The sequence below is a fragment of the Labrus bergylta genome, chromosome 9 (genome assembly GCF_963930695.1).
Source record: "Labrus bergylta chromosome 9, fLabBer1.1, whole genome shotgun sequence".
Classification (NCBI taxonomy): domain Eukaryota; kingdom Metazoa; phylum Chordata; class Actinopteri; order Labriformes; family Labridae; genus Labrus; species Labrus bergylta.
Genome location: NC_089203.1, coordinates 15,721,572 through 15,736,505, shown reverse-complemented (window position 1 = coordinate 15,736,505; position 14,934 = coordinate 15,721,572). Strand labels below are relative to the sequence as shown.

At 41.4% G+C, this 14,934-nt stretch overlaps 1 protein-coding gene across 3 annotated transcripts in view; it reads right to left on the bottom strand.

Annotated features, from left to right (window-relative positions):
• LOC109993008 (Kv channel-interacting protein 1) overlaps positions 1-14,934 on the bottom strand; it is a 36,888-nt gene that overhangs the window by 3,208 nt on the left and 18,746 nt on the right. For 2 of the 3 annotated variants that reach the window (XM_020645811.3, XM_020645814.3), the window contains exon 2: positions 710-834. In XM_020645811.3, coding sequence (XP_020501467.1) covers positions 710-834 — 125 coding nt within the window. Of the gene's footprint in view, positions 1-709; positions 835-10,303; positions 10,557-14,934 lie in introns of those variants that run through there. The other variant, XM_020645812.3, reaches the window with a different exon arrangement.

Genomic DNA, 14,934 nt, shown 5'->3' with positions numbered 1-14,934 from the left:
ATAGATACAGAGTCATGTGGAAAATTAAAGTTGATACATTTCAAATCACATAATTTAGTGTTATCCTTTTGTATGAAGCACAATCATCAACCCCATGACAATAAACTGCAGTAGCAAATTCAGACCTTCTTGCAAGGGTGTCACTGTTGAGTCAAATTTGAACATGGACGCAGGCTTTGTTCAGAAGCTAAATATTTTGTCTTAAATTTCATTAATATGTAAGCGTTTGGTTATAACTTTATAAAGAGTCCAATTAATCACCATTTAGTCACCGTTTTCAGACAGAGGTGGTCGATTTTAAGATGGCAGGTGATGACTCTCTGCCAGAGATTGTATTTGTACTCTTTCTATTTGTCTGGACTTATATCAGTAAGTAACAGTATCTTGGTGTTATAAGAAGATTTTACAGCATGAACTTTGACAAAAGTTTATAGCAATTCAGTAGACTGCCTTTCCCATAAAACGACTGCATTTCAAGCAGAATTCAGATTTCCCTGTTTGTAAATGATTCTTTTAAGCTATTCTCTTCATGTGCTTGCTCAGAAGAGAAACGAGAAAGTGTGAAAATCCCCTCAGAACATGTAGACATTAAATACTTTCTACATACTGTAGAACAAGGGAGAGCAATCTCCTGACCCACACATGGACACTTGTTCGTCACTGTATGTTTCTATGTGGATCATTAAAGTGTATCTTTAGAGTCTCTTACATTCTTGAAGCCCCGATAGAGCACTTGGAGCTCTCTTTTGCTGAAGTTAGTTTGAGCTTCTAACTTGTCAAGGCCCTCCGGCCGATGGCACACCATGGTCACCTCCAAGTCATCGTCAGCTTTGTCTAAAGGAAAACACACAAAACATAACAAGTGAGTGAGAAATCGTAAATATAGGAAGTATGAAAAAAATGTGCATCTCTGTTGTTTTCTATTTAATCTATTTAAAACTTTTCTAAAAGGGAAGGAGAGGAGAGGATGAGAGGTAGAGGTCAGTCTAACAGCTCAATGATCCTCCTCTCACCGGCCCCTTTGATTAACAACTCATTACTCTCCTCGCTGGAGGGGAGGGTACATAGGACAAACCACTGCCTCTGAGACAACACACACACACACACACACACACACACACACACACACACACACACACACACACACACACACACACACACACACACACGGACATTCTCATAGTGCCGTTAGGTGAATGTAACAGCATAAAAGACACCTACCCTCTCTCCATCTTAGACTCTCTCTCTCTTTTTTGCTCGAGCGAGCACACACTGCCTAAAGCAATCTTCAATATCATAATTATGCATACTGTTATAACTGTGCATAATTTAATAGAATTGTAATAAAAACTCAGAATATGATAAAAGGTCATAATGTGCAGTAGTAAAATGCAAATACAAGAAAAAAGAGGAAGAAAAAGTTATTGGTTGTTAAGTAATAATATGGTACATTAAATGAATATCATTTCAGATTTATGACTGATTGTTCATCACTGACCCATCTTAACCTGTCCAGTTTATAAGTTATAGAAAGACCTGCAGTTATCATCTTCCCCTGCTTCATTGTATATCTTTCTGTGGCAGTTTCATGTGCATACACTCACTGATGTGTCAGTAAAAAGTGATGCCGGTGAAAACCTGTTATCATTTTTAAAAGCTGTTTTCACCCCCAAAGCGCCATGTAGATGTCCTCCTTCTTTTTTCCAAGCATAGTCATTATGGTTTAACAGAACTGTCAGTGGCCGATGTTCACCTGCTCTCTCCAAACTTTGATCAGTGAATTGAAACAGACAGTAGTTTAAAAAAACTGCGATACAATCAGAGCATGCTGTAGTCTTTTTCTGAGCTTCTCTTCTGTTACAATGAAGTGTCACAGAGGGCAGCGTTCACACTGTCCTTGGCAACACAGATTTTGAAACATTACCAGTCTTGAAATAGAAACATTTATTTCGGTGTGACCAGACCATTAGTGCTTTGCAAAGCTTCATTACACCGACACCTCTTCCGTTCTGTTCTCTAAGTGAGTTAAGGTCAGCATTTAAACTGTGCTATCAAAGGCAACCCAATTTCATAGATCAGTAGAATATTTCATAACTGCGTAGAAGTGCAGCCACAAGAGCAAACTTGTTTTTAATTGTTTAATGATGTTGCATCCAGTTAAACTGAACTAAACTCATCACCAAAATGTGGCACTGCAGATACTACAGGATGTCATTATATTGCAATACAAAATAAAATTAATTTTACATTTCAAATTAGTCAGGATAAAATAAAATAACAATTTATACTACCCAGCAAGAGCTCATTACGCTGTGGCCGCTAATTCTTACATAATGGGAGCATAATTAGATGATGACTCTGTAGAACTTCTGTTGAGTTGTTTTGCAGTCATTCTTTTTAGATCTACTTCATATACACACACACACACACACAGATTTTTCATATCTATTGTCCCTATATTCTTCAGGTATATTTTACAGTATATGGCACATATTCTATATATTGCATTTACAGTTCAGGGTGTTGTGTATTATAACCAATACTCTGTAGAAGTGGGGGAAAAAAGACAGCTAAAAAACCCTTCACACCAGCACATAGTTAGTTGGTTTTGACCGCACACTTTGGTTGGTTGATATGTGAGAAGATAAGATAAGATAAGATAAGATAAGACACTTTATTGTCATTGTATGCGATACAACAAAATTTGGTTGGTGACAAACAGCCCAGCAGCGATCTATGAGATAAAAATAAGATACAAATAAGATAAAAAATATATTCAAACAGCAGGTTAGGCACATACAACAGCACACAATATATACAAAAAGTACAGGTTCATGGTACATGTGCACCATAGATTTAAAGATTAGGCACTTCTCTGAAAATGCTTCACTGCAATTCTATTGTCTGCTTAAAACCTCAACGCCACCTTCACAGTCTCACACAGCGCTTTTACCAAAAACTACCACCGCACAGAACGTCCCATCTCTAGGTAGCTACACCTCAAGACTTAGCATGGGTGTTTTTTAGAGTCTAGTACGTCCACCATTATTAAGATTTTCAGATCTTGTATAAGGAGAGTGCACATTAGTTCTAAAACAGATTTAAAAGCTCTTTAAAGCCAATGTGTATTTTTTGCATATAAAACAAAAGTGATTGACTCAAGTATGACACAAAAACTAGAATAAGAATCAGTTATAGCAAACCTTCCTTTTTTCCTTAAAAGGTGAATAAAAATATTATGATCAAAGACAAAATATTATACATTTAGCAATGTTTTGTCATTGAAAAGCGATGATTTTCTATGAATGGCAGTCCATTTCTTCCATATATTGCTCTTACATGACAAATCAGTGTAGATTGCTTTTCAGCAGTGGTAACACAACTCCTCAATACTATGCTACTTCTGTTAGCTATTCATGAGGGTGGTAGAAGTTTAATACTCACTGACTCACCATCCACAGTGATGACTCCTAATAGGTGCAGCATTTTGACGGCCCCACAGCACAGCAGAATAATGGCTATAGTGTGTAAGCTGTTCTCACTCTGTGGCTCTTTTTCCATTTTAAAGTCCTTCTTTCTTTCCACTAACCTTTAATTCCTATACTCCTTTCAGGTTTTTAATGTAAGCGTTATACCAATTTACTCTACACTTTTAAGTTTAGTCCCGCTTTAGACTATGTACAAGTTCTAACAATATCTTTCCTTCTGTTAAACGTCCTATCCATCCTGCTCCTCCCACAGTGAGATCAGCACTCACCTGCCTTTCTCTAGCTCATTCTTTTTATCCCCCTGTCTCTCGACTCCCTGGGGCATCTCCCTCTCTTATCCTGACCCTTCCCTCATCCCTTCCTTCTCTCCTCTCCCCCACTATTACAGTCATTGTGTCCTTCACTCTCAGAAAACAGAGCCTCGACTACAGAGTCTGACCTGAGCCAACTGTAACAATGATAAACTCTCCTTCTACTGTATGACCCTGTGTGTGTGTGTGTGTGTGTGTGTGTGTGTATGTGTGTGTGTGTGTGTGTGTGTGTGCATGTGCAGTTCAGCACTTGATTAATTGCCTCCATTAAGACACACACTCATCCCCAGACAACTGAAGGCTTAATTTACTACAAAGTCACTTCTCAAACTAAACATGGCTCAGTCCTCTAAGGTGACTTACTCTACAGTAAACAACACTTTATATAAATCATTAACTATGAATACACCCAGTGAGATGACATGATCCATCCTAATCTGAGAGGACTTTATTTAGACATTATAATGTAAGCAGTTTGTCTAAAGTGAGGAAAGAGATCAACTTGGCTTTATAACCTGAAATGACTTGATTCTACCAGCAGGGGGAAGCAGACACAAACACAGAGGACACCAGCGTGTGTGTACATTTGTATTAAACTCTTCATTACATGTTACACTTCAGATTTAGCTCAAATGTTCAGTAATGGTGAGATAATACTCAGAAAATCTGAAAGTCTTTTTCACATCAAATGTGCTGTGTTCTTAATGAATAAAGAATTTGTGGTTCGGTGAAACATGTTTGAAAATCCCACTTAAATTAGCATGACATATTTTCTGGAGTATCTCTTCGCTGTGTCCAGCAGCTGGCACTAATTCATCATCTTAAAGCAGGTGTTGAAGAAGCAGATGAGTTAACCTGACGAGCTGGAGTGGAGCTGCTGACTCACAGACAGCAGGTGGCTCTGCAGGACCAAAACGTTTCACACTGAGTTGCCAATTTAACCTTGCGATAACTGTGGCAGCAGTGCTTGGTAAATTAAATGTAGTAGCAAGAGTCACATTTAATTTAATTTTCCAGATATTTAAAAGATGCCCAGTAGTGTAAACATCACTTGATAGGGATGATTAAGAACAAATTGTATTTGTTTAAGTAATCAACCTTCAGCTGTGTCCTGCTGTGACCAATCAGCAACAATTCACAGACACAGCAAATGAGAAGTAACTCCTGCCACAGTGTATCCACACGAACAAGATCTTAAGGATACTATTCTAAATGATCCAAAGGCATACTTCTTTCCATCCAACCATTTATATATTTTCTTCTGCTTATTTGCCCAAGGTCAGCACCAGGTTAAGGAAGTTACCTCCACACTTCCCTCTCCCAAGCGAACTTCTCAAGCTCCTCATTGGGTATCCTCAGGCATTCCTCAGCCAGATGGGATATATCATCTCTCCAACAAGCTCTGGGTATACCTCAGGGACTCTTCCGAGTGCCCTGAAATCTCCCAAGGCAATAGCAAAGACGGCATCCTGTTCAGATGTCTAACCATCTCAACTGGCAACGTTCAATGCAGAGGAGTAGCAGCTCTTCTCAGAGCTCCCTCCCGATGCTCGAGCTTAGACCTTATCTCTAGATTGAGCCCAGCGTCCCTGCGGAGGAAACTCATTTTGGCTACTTGTATCTAGAAATCGTATTATTTGGTCATTACCTAAAGCTTATGGTCAAAGTAGAGCTGCACCGATTGCAATCTATTTGACAAATGCTCTCTTAATCCCTCAATATAACTCATTGATAAATCAAATAAGAGAAACAGAGAACTTGAATACTTCCCTCTCTTCAGCTGCATTCTCCCTGGCTTTTGAATGATTTATGAATAACCCAATAAATAACAATGGTTGACTATTTCATTAGGCTATTGCAATCTTCCACCTGTCTTCCTCTGTTTCTCGCTGCTTTGGTGAAAAGAATCCGTTGAAATGTAGACTGGACTAGCACCATGACCCCCTATCAACCATGTATGAGTAAAGAACCTGTACAATGTTCCATTATCATTTTTAGGTTCGACCTACCAGAGTCTCCTTTCCAGTACACTTGAATAATCTTTCACAAGAAAACCGATAAGTGTGATACTATACTGATCCCCCATTTTGAAAATGAGCAATATCACTCCTGCCACCGCACAAGCAGTGTCATAACTCGCCTTCTGTTATCGTGGCTTTGAACATGACCACACTCTTTCCCAAGATGGTCAGAAATCATGAAGAGAAACTTGGGATGTATATTACCTCAAAGCCGACCTTTAACAGATAGAAAATAGTTAATGTGGCCTCAGTATGCATTTGTGAATGCATTTATTAGTTCATGTATATGGCCTGTTTCATACAAAAAGATGTCCTGCTATGTGCATTGATTTAAAAAAAAGACCTGTAGAAATACAAATATTGACATTGAAATGAGAACCTGATGAAAACTGTTTTAACAACATGTTTTCTTCTAATGGAAATGCCAGCTGGCTGTGGTTGGGACAAACTTTTAAGCGAGTCTGACTTTCCAACAAAACACTTTACTAACAGTGTCTTCAAAGGGAAACTCTAATTAAATATTAAATAAAAGGGACCCATAACCCACTGGGCTTTTGCCTGTAAATCTGTCAGTGGATAGTGAACTATTATGGATTTTGGCTATCAGTCGATGTCCACAGGAAGCACCCTGTTCCTCCTCTTACTATCTAGGAGTAATTTGCATTTAAGTGCACTGTACTCTTGGGTGAAAAAATTAAATGGAAAGTTTTTTGATCCAGGAGAGCGCTTGTAAAACTAAATGCAGTGCTGTTTTCTGATCCAAAACGGAGTCTGCAAACTCTGCAGGTTAGGAAACCCAAAGCTAAACCTCCATTTGTTACACAAGCTATTAAAAGCCATGGAGTTTGACAGTGACCAAAAGCCTGCACTCTTTTCTTTCAGAGTTTGGCCTCAGTGGCCTGAGCTGTAAGCAAAGATAGACTGCCCGTCACTCTATCGGAGACAGAGAGCGGTCACAAAAAATACTTACAACAAACACATTTCCTCTGGCCCAGAAACAGGATTTAAATACTCCTGCCTCTGGTATTTAATGTTAGCTCTAATTTCTTCCCCAATTCTTATCTCCCTCACTCTGCCAAAATCTCCCCTCATTCAGCGCCTCCATCTCTGCCATGCTCTCTCTTTCCTTCTCGTACTGTGTCCTGTAATCCTTGCCAGAGAGCAAGTAATTTGCATAATCTGAATTAGCCTAATCTGCGGTCCGGGCAGCAATGAAGAGGGCTCTCTCTCACCGGCCTCTTTAAGGATGTAGAGAGCTCTTGTAAGAAAGTAGCAGCTCTGCTGGCCATGGGCTCCCTGGAGGTATAGGTATGGAGGAAGTATCATAAAAATAGACTTCAGCTGCAACATTTCTTCTAACACACACACACACACACACACACACACACACACACACACACACACACACACACTTCAGCACCAAGAAAGCTACACAACATTATCATGTTCCACAGCGTGAAATCAAGCTCTCATTCCGAGACGCATTGTTTTCCACGCTCAAGCCGATGGACACGGGGGCCAATCCATGACCGGCCTATGAGCCAACAGTTCATTGAATTTCCGATGTCGTGCTTTGGTTGAAAAGACACACAAACCCAAACACACACGCTTCAGCACACAAGTAGAGAGCCCCATGCATCCAGCCGCACACTATTAAACAAGAAATACATGAACACAATATTTCCAGGGTCACAGATAAAACAGTTAGCACCCGTGTGCTTTAGATAAGCAACACACTCCCATGCTTGTATGCGCACACACACATATATCTGTTTGCTGATAATCCTTAGCTTGTGAAGCAGGACAGGAGGGCATAAGAGTGTTTGGAGTGCTGTGTTTATGTGTACATAAGACAAAGACACACACACACACACACACACACACACACACACAAAGAATTCCACCTAAAGTCACTGCCTCACATATTGCATCGATGCGCCAACGTTGATTGAAAGGGAGTCAAATATAAATTAGTTACACACAAAAGTGATTTTTGAGTAAATACATGTCTAGACACAGAATCTGCAAAAACACACGTAAATACACATTTACACACGAACACAAATGACTGGATGCCAGGAGACGAGAATGATGAGATGACTTAATAAGCACTCACACTAGCTAATGGGAGCGTGGGTGATGGAGAAAGGGAGAAAATGAGAGGAAGAATGGAGGCATAAATGAGAGAGAGGAGAGCGGTATTGTGATGAGGCTGCCAGGAGCAGATTGTGGTGATGGCATGTGAGAGTGAGGTTTGGGAAATTAAAAGTAAGATAAAGGGAAACAAGCGTGGAGATGGAGTGGGAGGCAGATAACAGGGAGAGGAAAAAGCAGCAGGGTTAAAATAACAGAAAGAGACGTGAAAAACAACAACAAGAGAAGGTTTAGGGATGGAGAAGCATAAAAAATGCAGGATATGAAGATGAGTAGCATGGAAAGGAGAGAGAGAAGATTGAGACAACATTGCTGCAGGGAGTAAGTGAGGAAGAGGCTGTAGAGAAATGAAGAATTCACCCGGGAAGGGAGAAAAATGCCAGGAGAAAATTAAGCTTGAGAGATGAGTTGTCAGAGGCCACTATACGAAAGATTAGAGGGAAAACAGCTGCCTGATGCCAGACAAAACCAGGCAGACAACACAACAGGTAGGAGGAAACTACAACCAAAGGATGTCAAAGAAAAACAAGAAAACTTGACAGGAAACAAAGATAGTCGAGAGAACAGCAGGCAGCTTGATAGAAACAGACAGTTTAGACAAGCCCAAATGCAAATAGTCTTCCAGGCGCAGAATGCAAACACAGGGCTTTTTTTTTCTTTATCGCTTGTGCTTAAGGATCAATCATGTAGGCATCTAATCTAACAATATTAGAGCCATGCACTGACTTCCCTCTCAATGTGTCTGTCAGTGTCATGATCCCGGATCAGAACTTATCTGCAACCCCACAGAAGAGGCGGCTGCACACATACAAGCCCTGCGGCACTAATCCTGCATACAGCCAACATGTTGTGCGGGAGGGAGAGAGAGAGAGAGCGAGAGAGACGCTCAAGCACCATAATACTACACCAGAATTATAAACAACCTCCAAATAGCTCTGGCTCCACTTCCCATTATTTCACATCTTTTGCAAGGGCATTTGTGGAAGGGGAGAAAAAAAAAAAAACGTTTTGTTTTCATTCTGCAGGGAGAGTCATATTTCACACGTTTGCACAATGTGAGCGCCTCTCCAACCACCTCATTATTCAAAATAGCAACAAATTTACGCCGAGCCTTTTAAAAACCTACAGGGAGAGGTGTTTGTTTGAGCCCACGGAGGGAAAAAAACAAAAAAAAGAACCTGATTCAAAAGATGAAACGAGCCATATGCAGTCACTTGGAAAATATCCTGTATGGCCTAATTTGCTCTGGCAAACCAGTAATAGCCTGCCGCAACAGATATGTTTAAATGAGTACACAGTATTAATAGAGGGTATTTTCATTGGCAATGACCTCCTGCTTACTGTGCCCATTCATTGGAGCAACCAGCTTGTATTTGTTAGATTTTTTTTTATAAATGTGTTTTGCAGGTTTTTATCAGGATGAGGTAGTAAAACGTTTCTGCAACAGGTCATCATAGAAAAACCTCCCTCTGCTCCATCAGCATATTCACATCTCCCACTATTCCCTCTCTTTCACATGGCCTTGACTTACTTAGGAATACCCCAATCTCATCAAAGCCCCACCAGCACCATAACCGCCGCCAACACCCTCCCACCCCAAAACTGACATCTTTTGTTGCCATGGCTACCGTGCTTCCAAGGTAACAGCAAGACAGAAAAGCAGTGTGTGAGCAGAGTGACAAATACCTTGGACATGTGTGTGTTTACCAGCACCCTCAGCCCCCCTCTTTAACACACACAGACTCAAACACACATACATAAAAACGCTGAATCAAATACAGTAAAAAAAAAAAAAGAATTCTCCTTCCCTGGTTTATCTGGCAGAAAAAGATGAGCTCAGCATCACATGAGTAAACACACACACTGTCACACTTTGTGATAGAAGAAAAACATTAAAGACTTATTTTCCACCAGGAACACCTGTTGTCCCCCTCTCACCTCCACCCTCTTCCACACAGACACACACACACACACACACACACACGCACGCACACGTACACACACACACGCACGCACACACACACACCCACACACACACACACACACACACACACACCGAGCACACCATATGTTCTCTTTCTTTCACTGCATCTTAAAGGACATAGCAGCAGTTATTAATCTTTGATCTTCAGCTCGCTCTCGTCGTTTGTTTCACCTAGAAAACATCAGATATGAAGGTGAAAGTTTTCCTGTTGCACACACGTGTGCATGCAGGTGTGTTAAAGAGAGAAAAAAGAGGCGTAGTGTGTTGATAAGGGTATCTGATTGTATGCAAATAAAAGTGCATGTGAGTTTGTTTATGAAAGTGTGTGTGTGTGTATCCCCTCACCCCTGGACGGCCTTCTCTGCTGCTTGGTCTGCATGGTCAGCGTACCCACCACAGCCCCCATGTTTGCAGTCGTCGTCGTGGAAACAAGCGTGTCTGTATGCTGAAGTCTGTAACTCTTTGTGACGTGTTTGGACGGCTACAACACACGCACACACACGTACATACACACGCTACCCTCAAGCGCCTTTCCTCCTCTTTCCCTCCTCAGCAGAATCCCTCCGTCTCTCTTTCCTCCTTTACTTTCTCACTCCTTTCCACCATGCTCCTCCTCTCTCTCTCTATCTCTCTCTCTCTCTCTCTCTCCCCCCTTTTCTTCCCCCCACGCTCTCCCACTCTCACTCCCTCCCATTTTCTTTGTTTTTCATGAGGGGTTGTAGCCTCCCTCTCTCTCTCTCTCTCTCCCTCCCTCCTACCTTTACCCACAAGCCAAAAGCCCGAGCCGAGCATCAGTGATTCACCGTGAAATCGGCAGGATGTTGATTCACTGAATTATAAAAAAAATATGAGGCTACCCATTGATTTGTAAATGATGACACAGCGTGAATCACTCTGCAAGAAAAACAACAAACATGCCCTGTTGCATTTCACACCTAAATACATCTGTCTTCCTCTAATGGAGCACAAATATGCAAATACATACCGGCTGATATATTGACTGCTGAGGTAAATATGAATTATGGAGGGAGGTGAACATGTGCATGTGACAAAATTCAGGAGAAACTCTGTGCATCTTTCATTTTTTCCCCTCAACATCACAGTTTGTTCATGAAAAGGCCACTTCAATCCATCACCACCTCCGTTCACTCCATCCATCATCCCTGTTCAACCATCCATAATACCCCCACATACACACACACATACACATGCTTACAGGGGACGGATAATGGGTCCAAGAGAGTGTGTGTTCACTGTTAGATCGGCTTCTTGGGCAGGGAGGAAAGAGGGAAGAGAGATGGGCAGGCGGCAAGGAAAAAAGGGAAAAGGCTTAAAGTCAAGGAAGCGAGAGGAGCAAGACATTAAAATCCGGAAAGGCAGAAGAAGAATAGTATATTTAATCGTGTGAAGTAGAAGATTTAGGACAAGTGGCAGATAACACTGCAGGATGGTGTGCCTTAGCCTGTTCAAGCTACACACACACGCACACAGCAGAAGAAGAAATCACATTTTAATTACAGCTCGATCAATACAAACGAGGTTCATGGTGTGACGCGATGAAAGTACAAACAGATAAATTGGAAGCCAGTTACAGATGACAAACAACCTGTTGTGCTTGTAACAGGCACATCCAAAACATTTCAAGCAGGGCTGGAAGTAGAGGCCAGATCCTTTAATTAAAGAAGCAACAGGTCAAAGTCTGACATTTGAAATTAAACCCAATTCATGTTCATTTTATAGAATCAACAGTAAAAATCTCCTAAAGCATCAAAAGTTAAATGAAACGGCCTCCACTTTATTTTAAACACACATATAATGTCTTTGATCTTAATACACCTGTTCTGCAAAAGACTACTTTTGTGATGCTTTTTGTTGATATTGTTTTCAAGGTGTTCATTCTGTGCAGTTAGGATTTTGTTGTGCTGAACTGCATTATATTCAGACGCCTTTGTACATGTTTCAAACTTAAGTATGTAAATAGGAAGGACAGAAACATTAGAAACACATCTAAATATCATGTGACTCCTGCAACACCAGATTGAACTCCATCCTCATGAATATCTAGGGACGGGCATTGCAAATTATAGCTTAGGCTATAAATGCTCTAGTCTGTGGCAACGGTTTACTTTCTCCATACTATACACCTATACAAATAAACATGAATGGAGGCTAACCATATCAGTAGGCCTACACATATTTAACAATGTACAAAAACTGAACATTGAACATTTTGTGAAGATAGTTTTAATGGCAAAGCTGTTGTAAAGACTTCTGCATGTGTACCGTATAAAGGGCCAACGGATAGAAATGTACCAAAAGTGTTCATCATTCATTCATGTGAAACAAGCATTTTCATGTTTTTGCTTGTCAAGGTCGAACAATCATCTTTGTGTACTGGTTCCTCCGTTTTAATGTTCTTATAAAAGGGGGTCTGCGAAGTAACAGGCAACTTAATATTTGAAATGAATGTAGAGGAGAGAGCAGTGTTGGTGTCAGACAACACAATCACACACTGGACTGGATTTTGCGGCTGAGCTTTGAACATTAAAGCGTCCAGCCTGAGGACAAAACATGTAAAACTGTCATTGTCAGTACTGATCAAAGTTTCAGTCTTTTTCAAGGACAAAAACAAATCTTTTTTTCCCCCACAAAATGAGCAGAGATATTGTCAAAAAGAGAAACGACTGCTACTGCTCATGATGCATATGTCAGGTTTTAAAGCTCAGTTGTCAGTCGTGGATTTGGAGAATGGACACATTGTCATTTTATATCAAGCTATAGCAGTCCATAAAAATGCTTCTGTGATTGTGGCAACTGCTCCGGATATGAGGCACTTTTTTGTCTGCTGCTGATGAATAATAAACGAGGTGTGATTGTTAGGGAGCCATATGGGAAGATTTAGCTGCGAATATTTAGTTTGGTGAGTAAAAAAATCTGCAATCTGCTTCAGCTGAAATGTGCTCATGAATGCTCGGATGTGTTGTTTGACTTTTTTTTCACAAGAGCGAGAGAGACAGAATGGACAGCAGTGGGGAGTAATGCCTCCTTTCACCCTGCCTGCACACACACTCACACACACAGAAGCACACACACAGAAGCACACACAGAGAAGCACACATATGTACGCATGTTCATTTTACACGCGCACCAGTAGGGAAGAGAGAATGTCTGATCATAGGATGAGGTCTCTGTGGACGCATTTGACATCTTGCTCTATACACACAAACACACACACAAGCCGCTCACCCTCTTTGCTTTTTCTGCTGTATAACACACTGTCTGAGTTGTGCCTGTAGGAATTCACAGCCCATCAAAGTGATTCCTCGCTATCTTCACTGCACCCTGCTTCATCTTTAGCCTTAAACCATATCTATCCATCTTTCTCCCCCCTCTCATCTATGAATTTGTCTGCAGGCATTCGGCCTGCCCTGATACACCCTTATCCAGCGATCTTGCCTTATAAATCTCTGGAACATATCAGCCCGGTGTTCTTGTCGTTTCAAATACTGTTCCCTGCTTGTTCCTCTCTCACATCTTCATCCCTCTCCATCTCCCTGCGGTCCCTGACAGGGCTGCTTCCACACTGACAGAAATCTTTCTCCTTCAAGTAATCATTGCAAAGTCGGTCTGTAGTGCTAAGAGAAACAGCACGGGTAAGTGTGTTTTTCCGAGTGTGTGCTTGAGTGTACAACAGGCTGCCAAAATTGCCGGGTATTTCCCTGATGGCATGTGAGGGAAAGCGCTGTTTCGCAAGAACCCTTGCCTCACTGGCAAGCTAGAACAGCTAGAACTGGAAGAGTATGGAAGGCAGTATATAAGGGGGAAGGAAAAAAAAATGGCCGAGATGGAAACATATTTGGCAATAAAAGATGAAAAATGGAGAGTTAGGAAGCGCGTCAGGAAAGCTTCCAGCTGGAGATTATAGAGTGCGATGCAGAGAGCGAAAGAGAAAGAAAGAAGTGGGTAACAAGAGCCAGGAGAGTGGGCGAGTGGCATCACAAGAAAGAAAAGGCAGCGGAGAGAGCAAGTGGGACATGCAAACACTACATTTGCAGAGGGGAAGGTGGAAGAACAAAGAGGATAAAGGGGGGTGGGGGGGACGAGGAAGCAAGTGTGGTAGAAAATGAATCTCTAAAGATCTTTATTAAGATTAAACCGCCGGATAGAGGCTTCAGAAAATCAGCTCAGCTTTTAAAAGCAGCACATTCAGACCAACCTCAGTGCTATGCTGCAGCCCAGAACATAAAAACTCCCCCTTTGCCTACTAAGAGGTTCAGGACATAGACTATGGATCTATAATGTTTCATTGACACACAGCTTTGGTCATATCTAATTCAACACTAATATGTGCTGTCCAAATGAATTCCCACAGTCGCTCCTCTGTATCTTTATTAGTGGAAACACACTGAGCCTCTCGCTAGCTCCCATTACATTATGAAAAGAGAATAATTAAAGGCTTCTCTGCTATTGATCTGTCATCATCCAGGGAGAGGAGGAACGGAGAGAAAGATGGACTGAGAGGGGAAGTAAGGGCAAAGCTGAATGGAGAAATAGTGATGAAGGGGTTTGTAAAAGAGGAAAAAAGAGAAGCAACGCACAAAGTAGGGCAGAAGTGTGGAGTGTGAAAAAGCAGGAGATAAAGCCTTATTGCAAGATGGAGGGTGATTTAAGAGGGAATCAATGAGAAAACTATAGAAAGACAGCAACAGAGAGGGAAGCACTGCGCACAGGGAACAGAGTTGTTTTCCTCATCGACACACTTTCCGCTCCATCGTTATTCTCAGAGCTAAGTAGTTTGGCATGGGATGTGATGTCTTAGTTAACACACACACACACACGCACACACACACACACGCACACACACACACACACACACACACGTACACACACACACACACGCACACACACACTCTGGCAGGTGGTGGAAGAAGCAGGGAAACACTCATCAGGATTTGAGCGGCTGTGTATAGATTTTT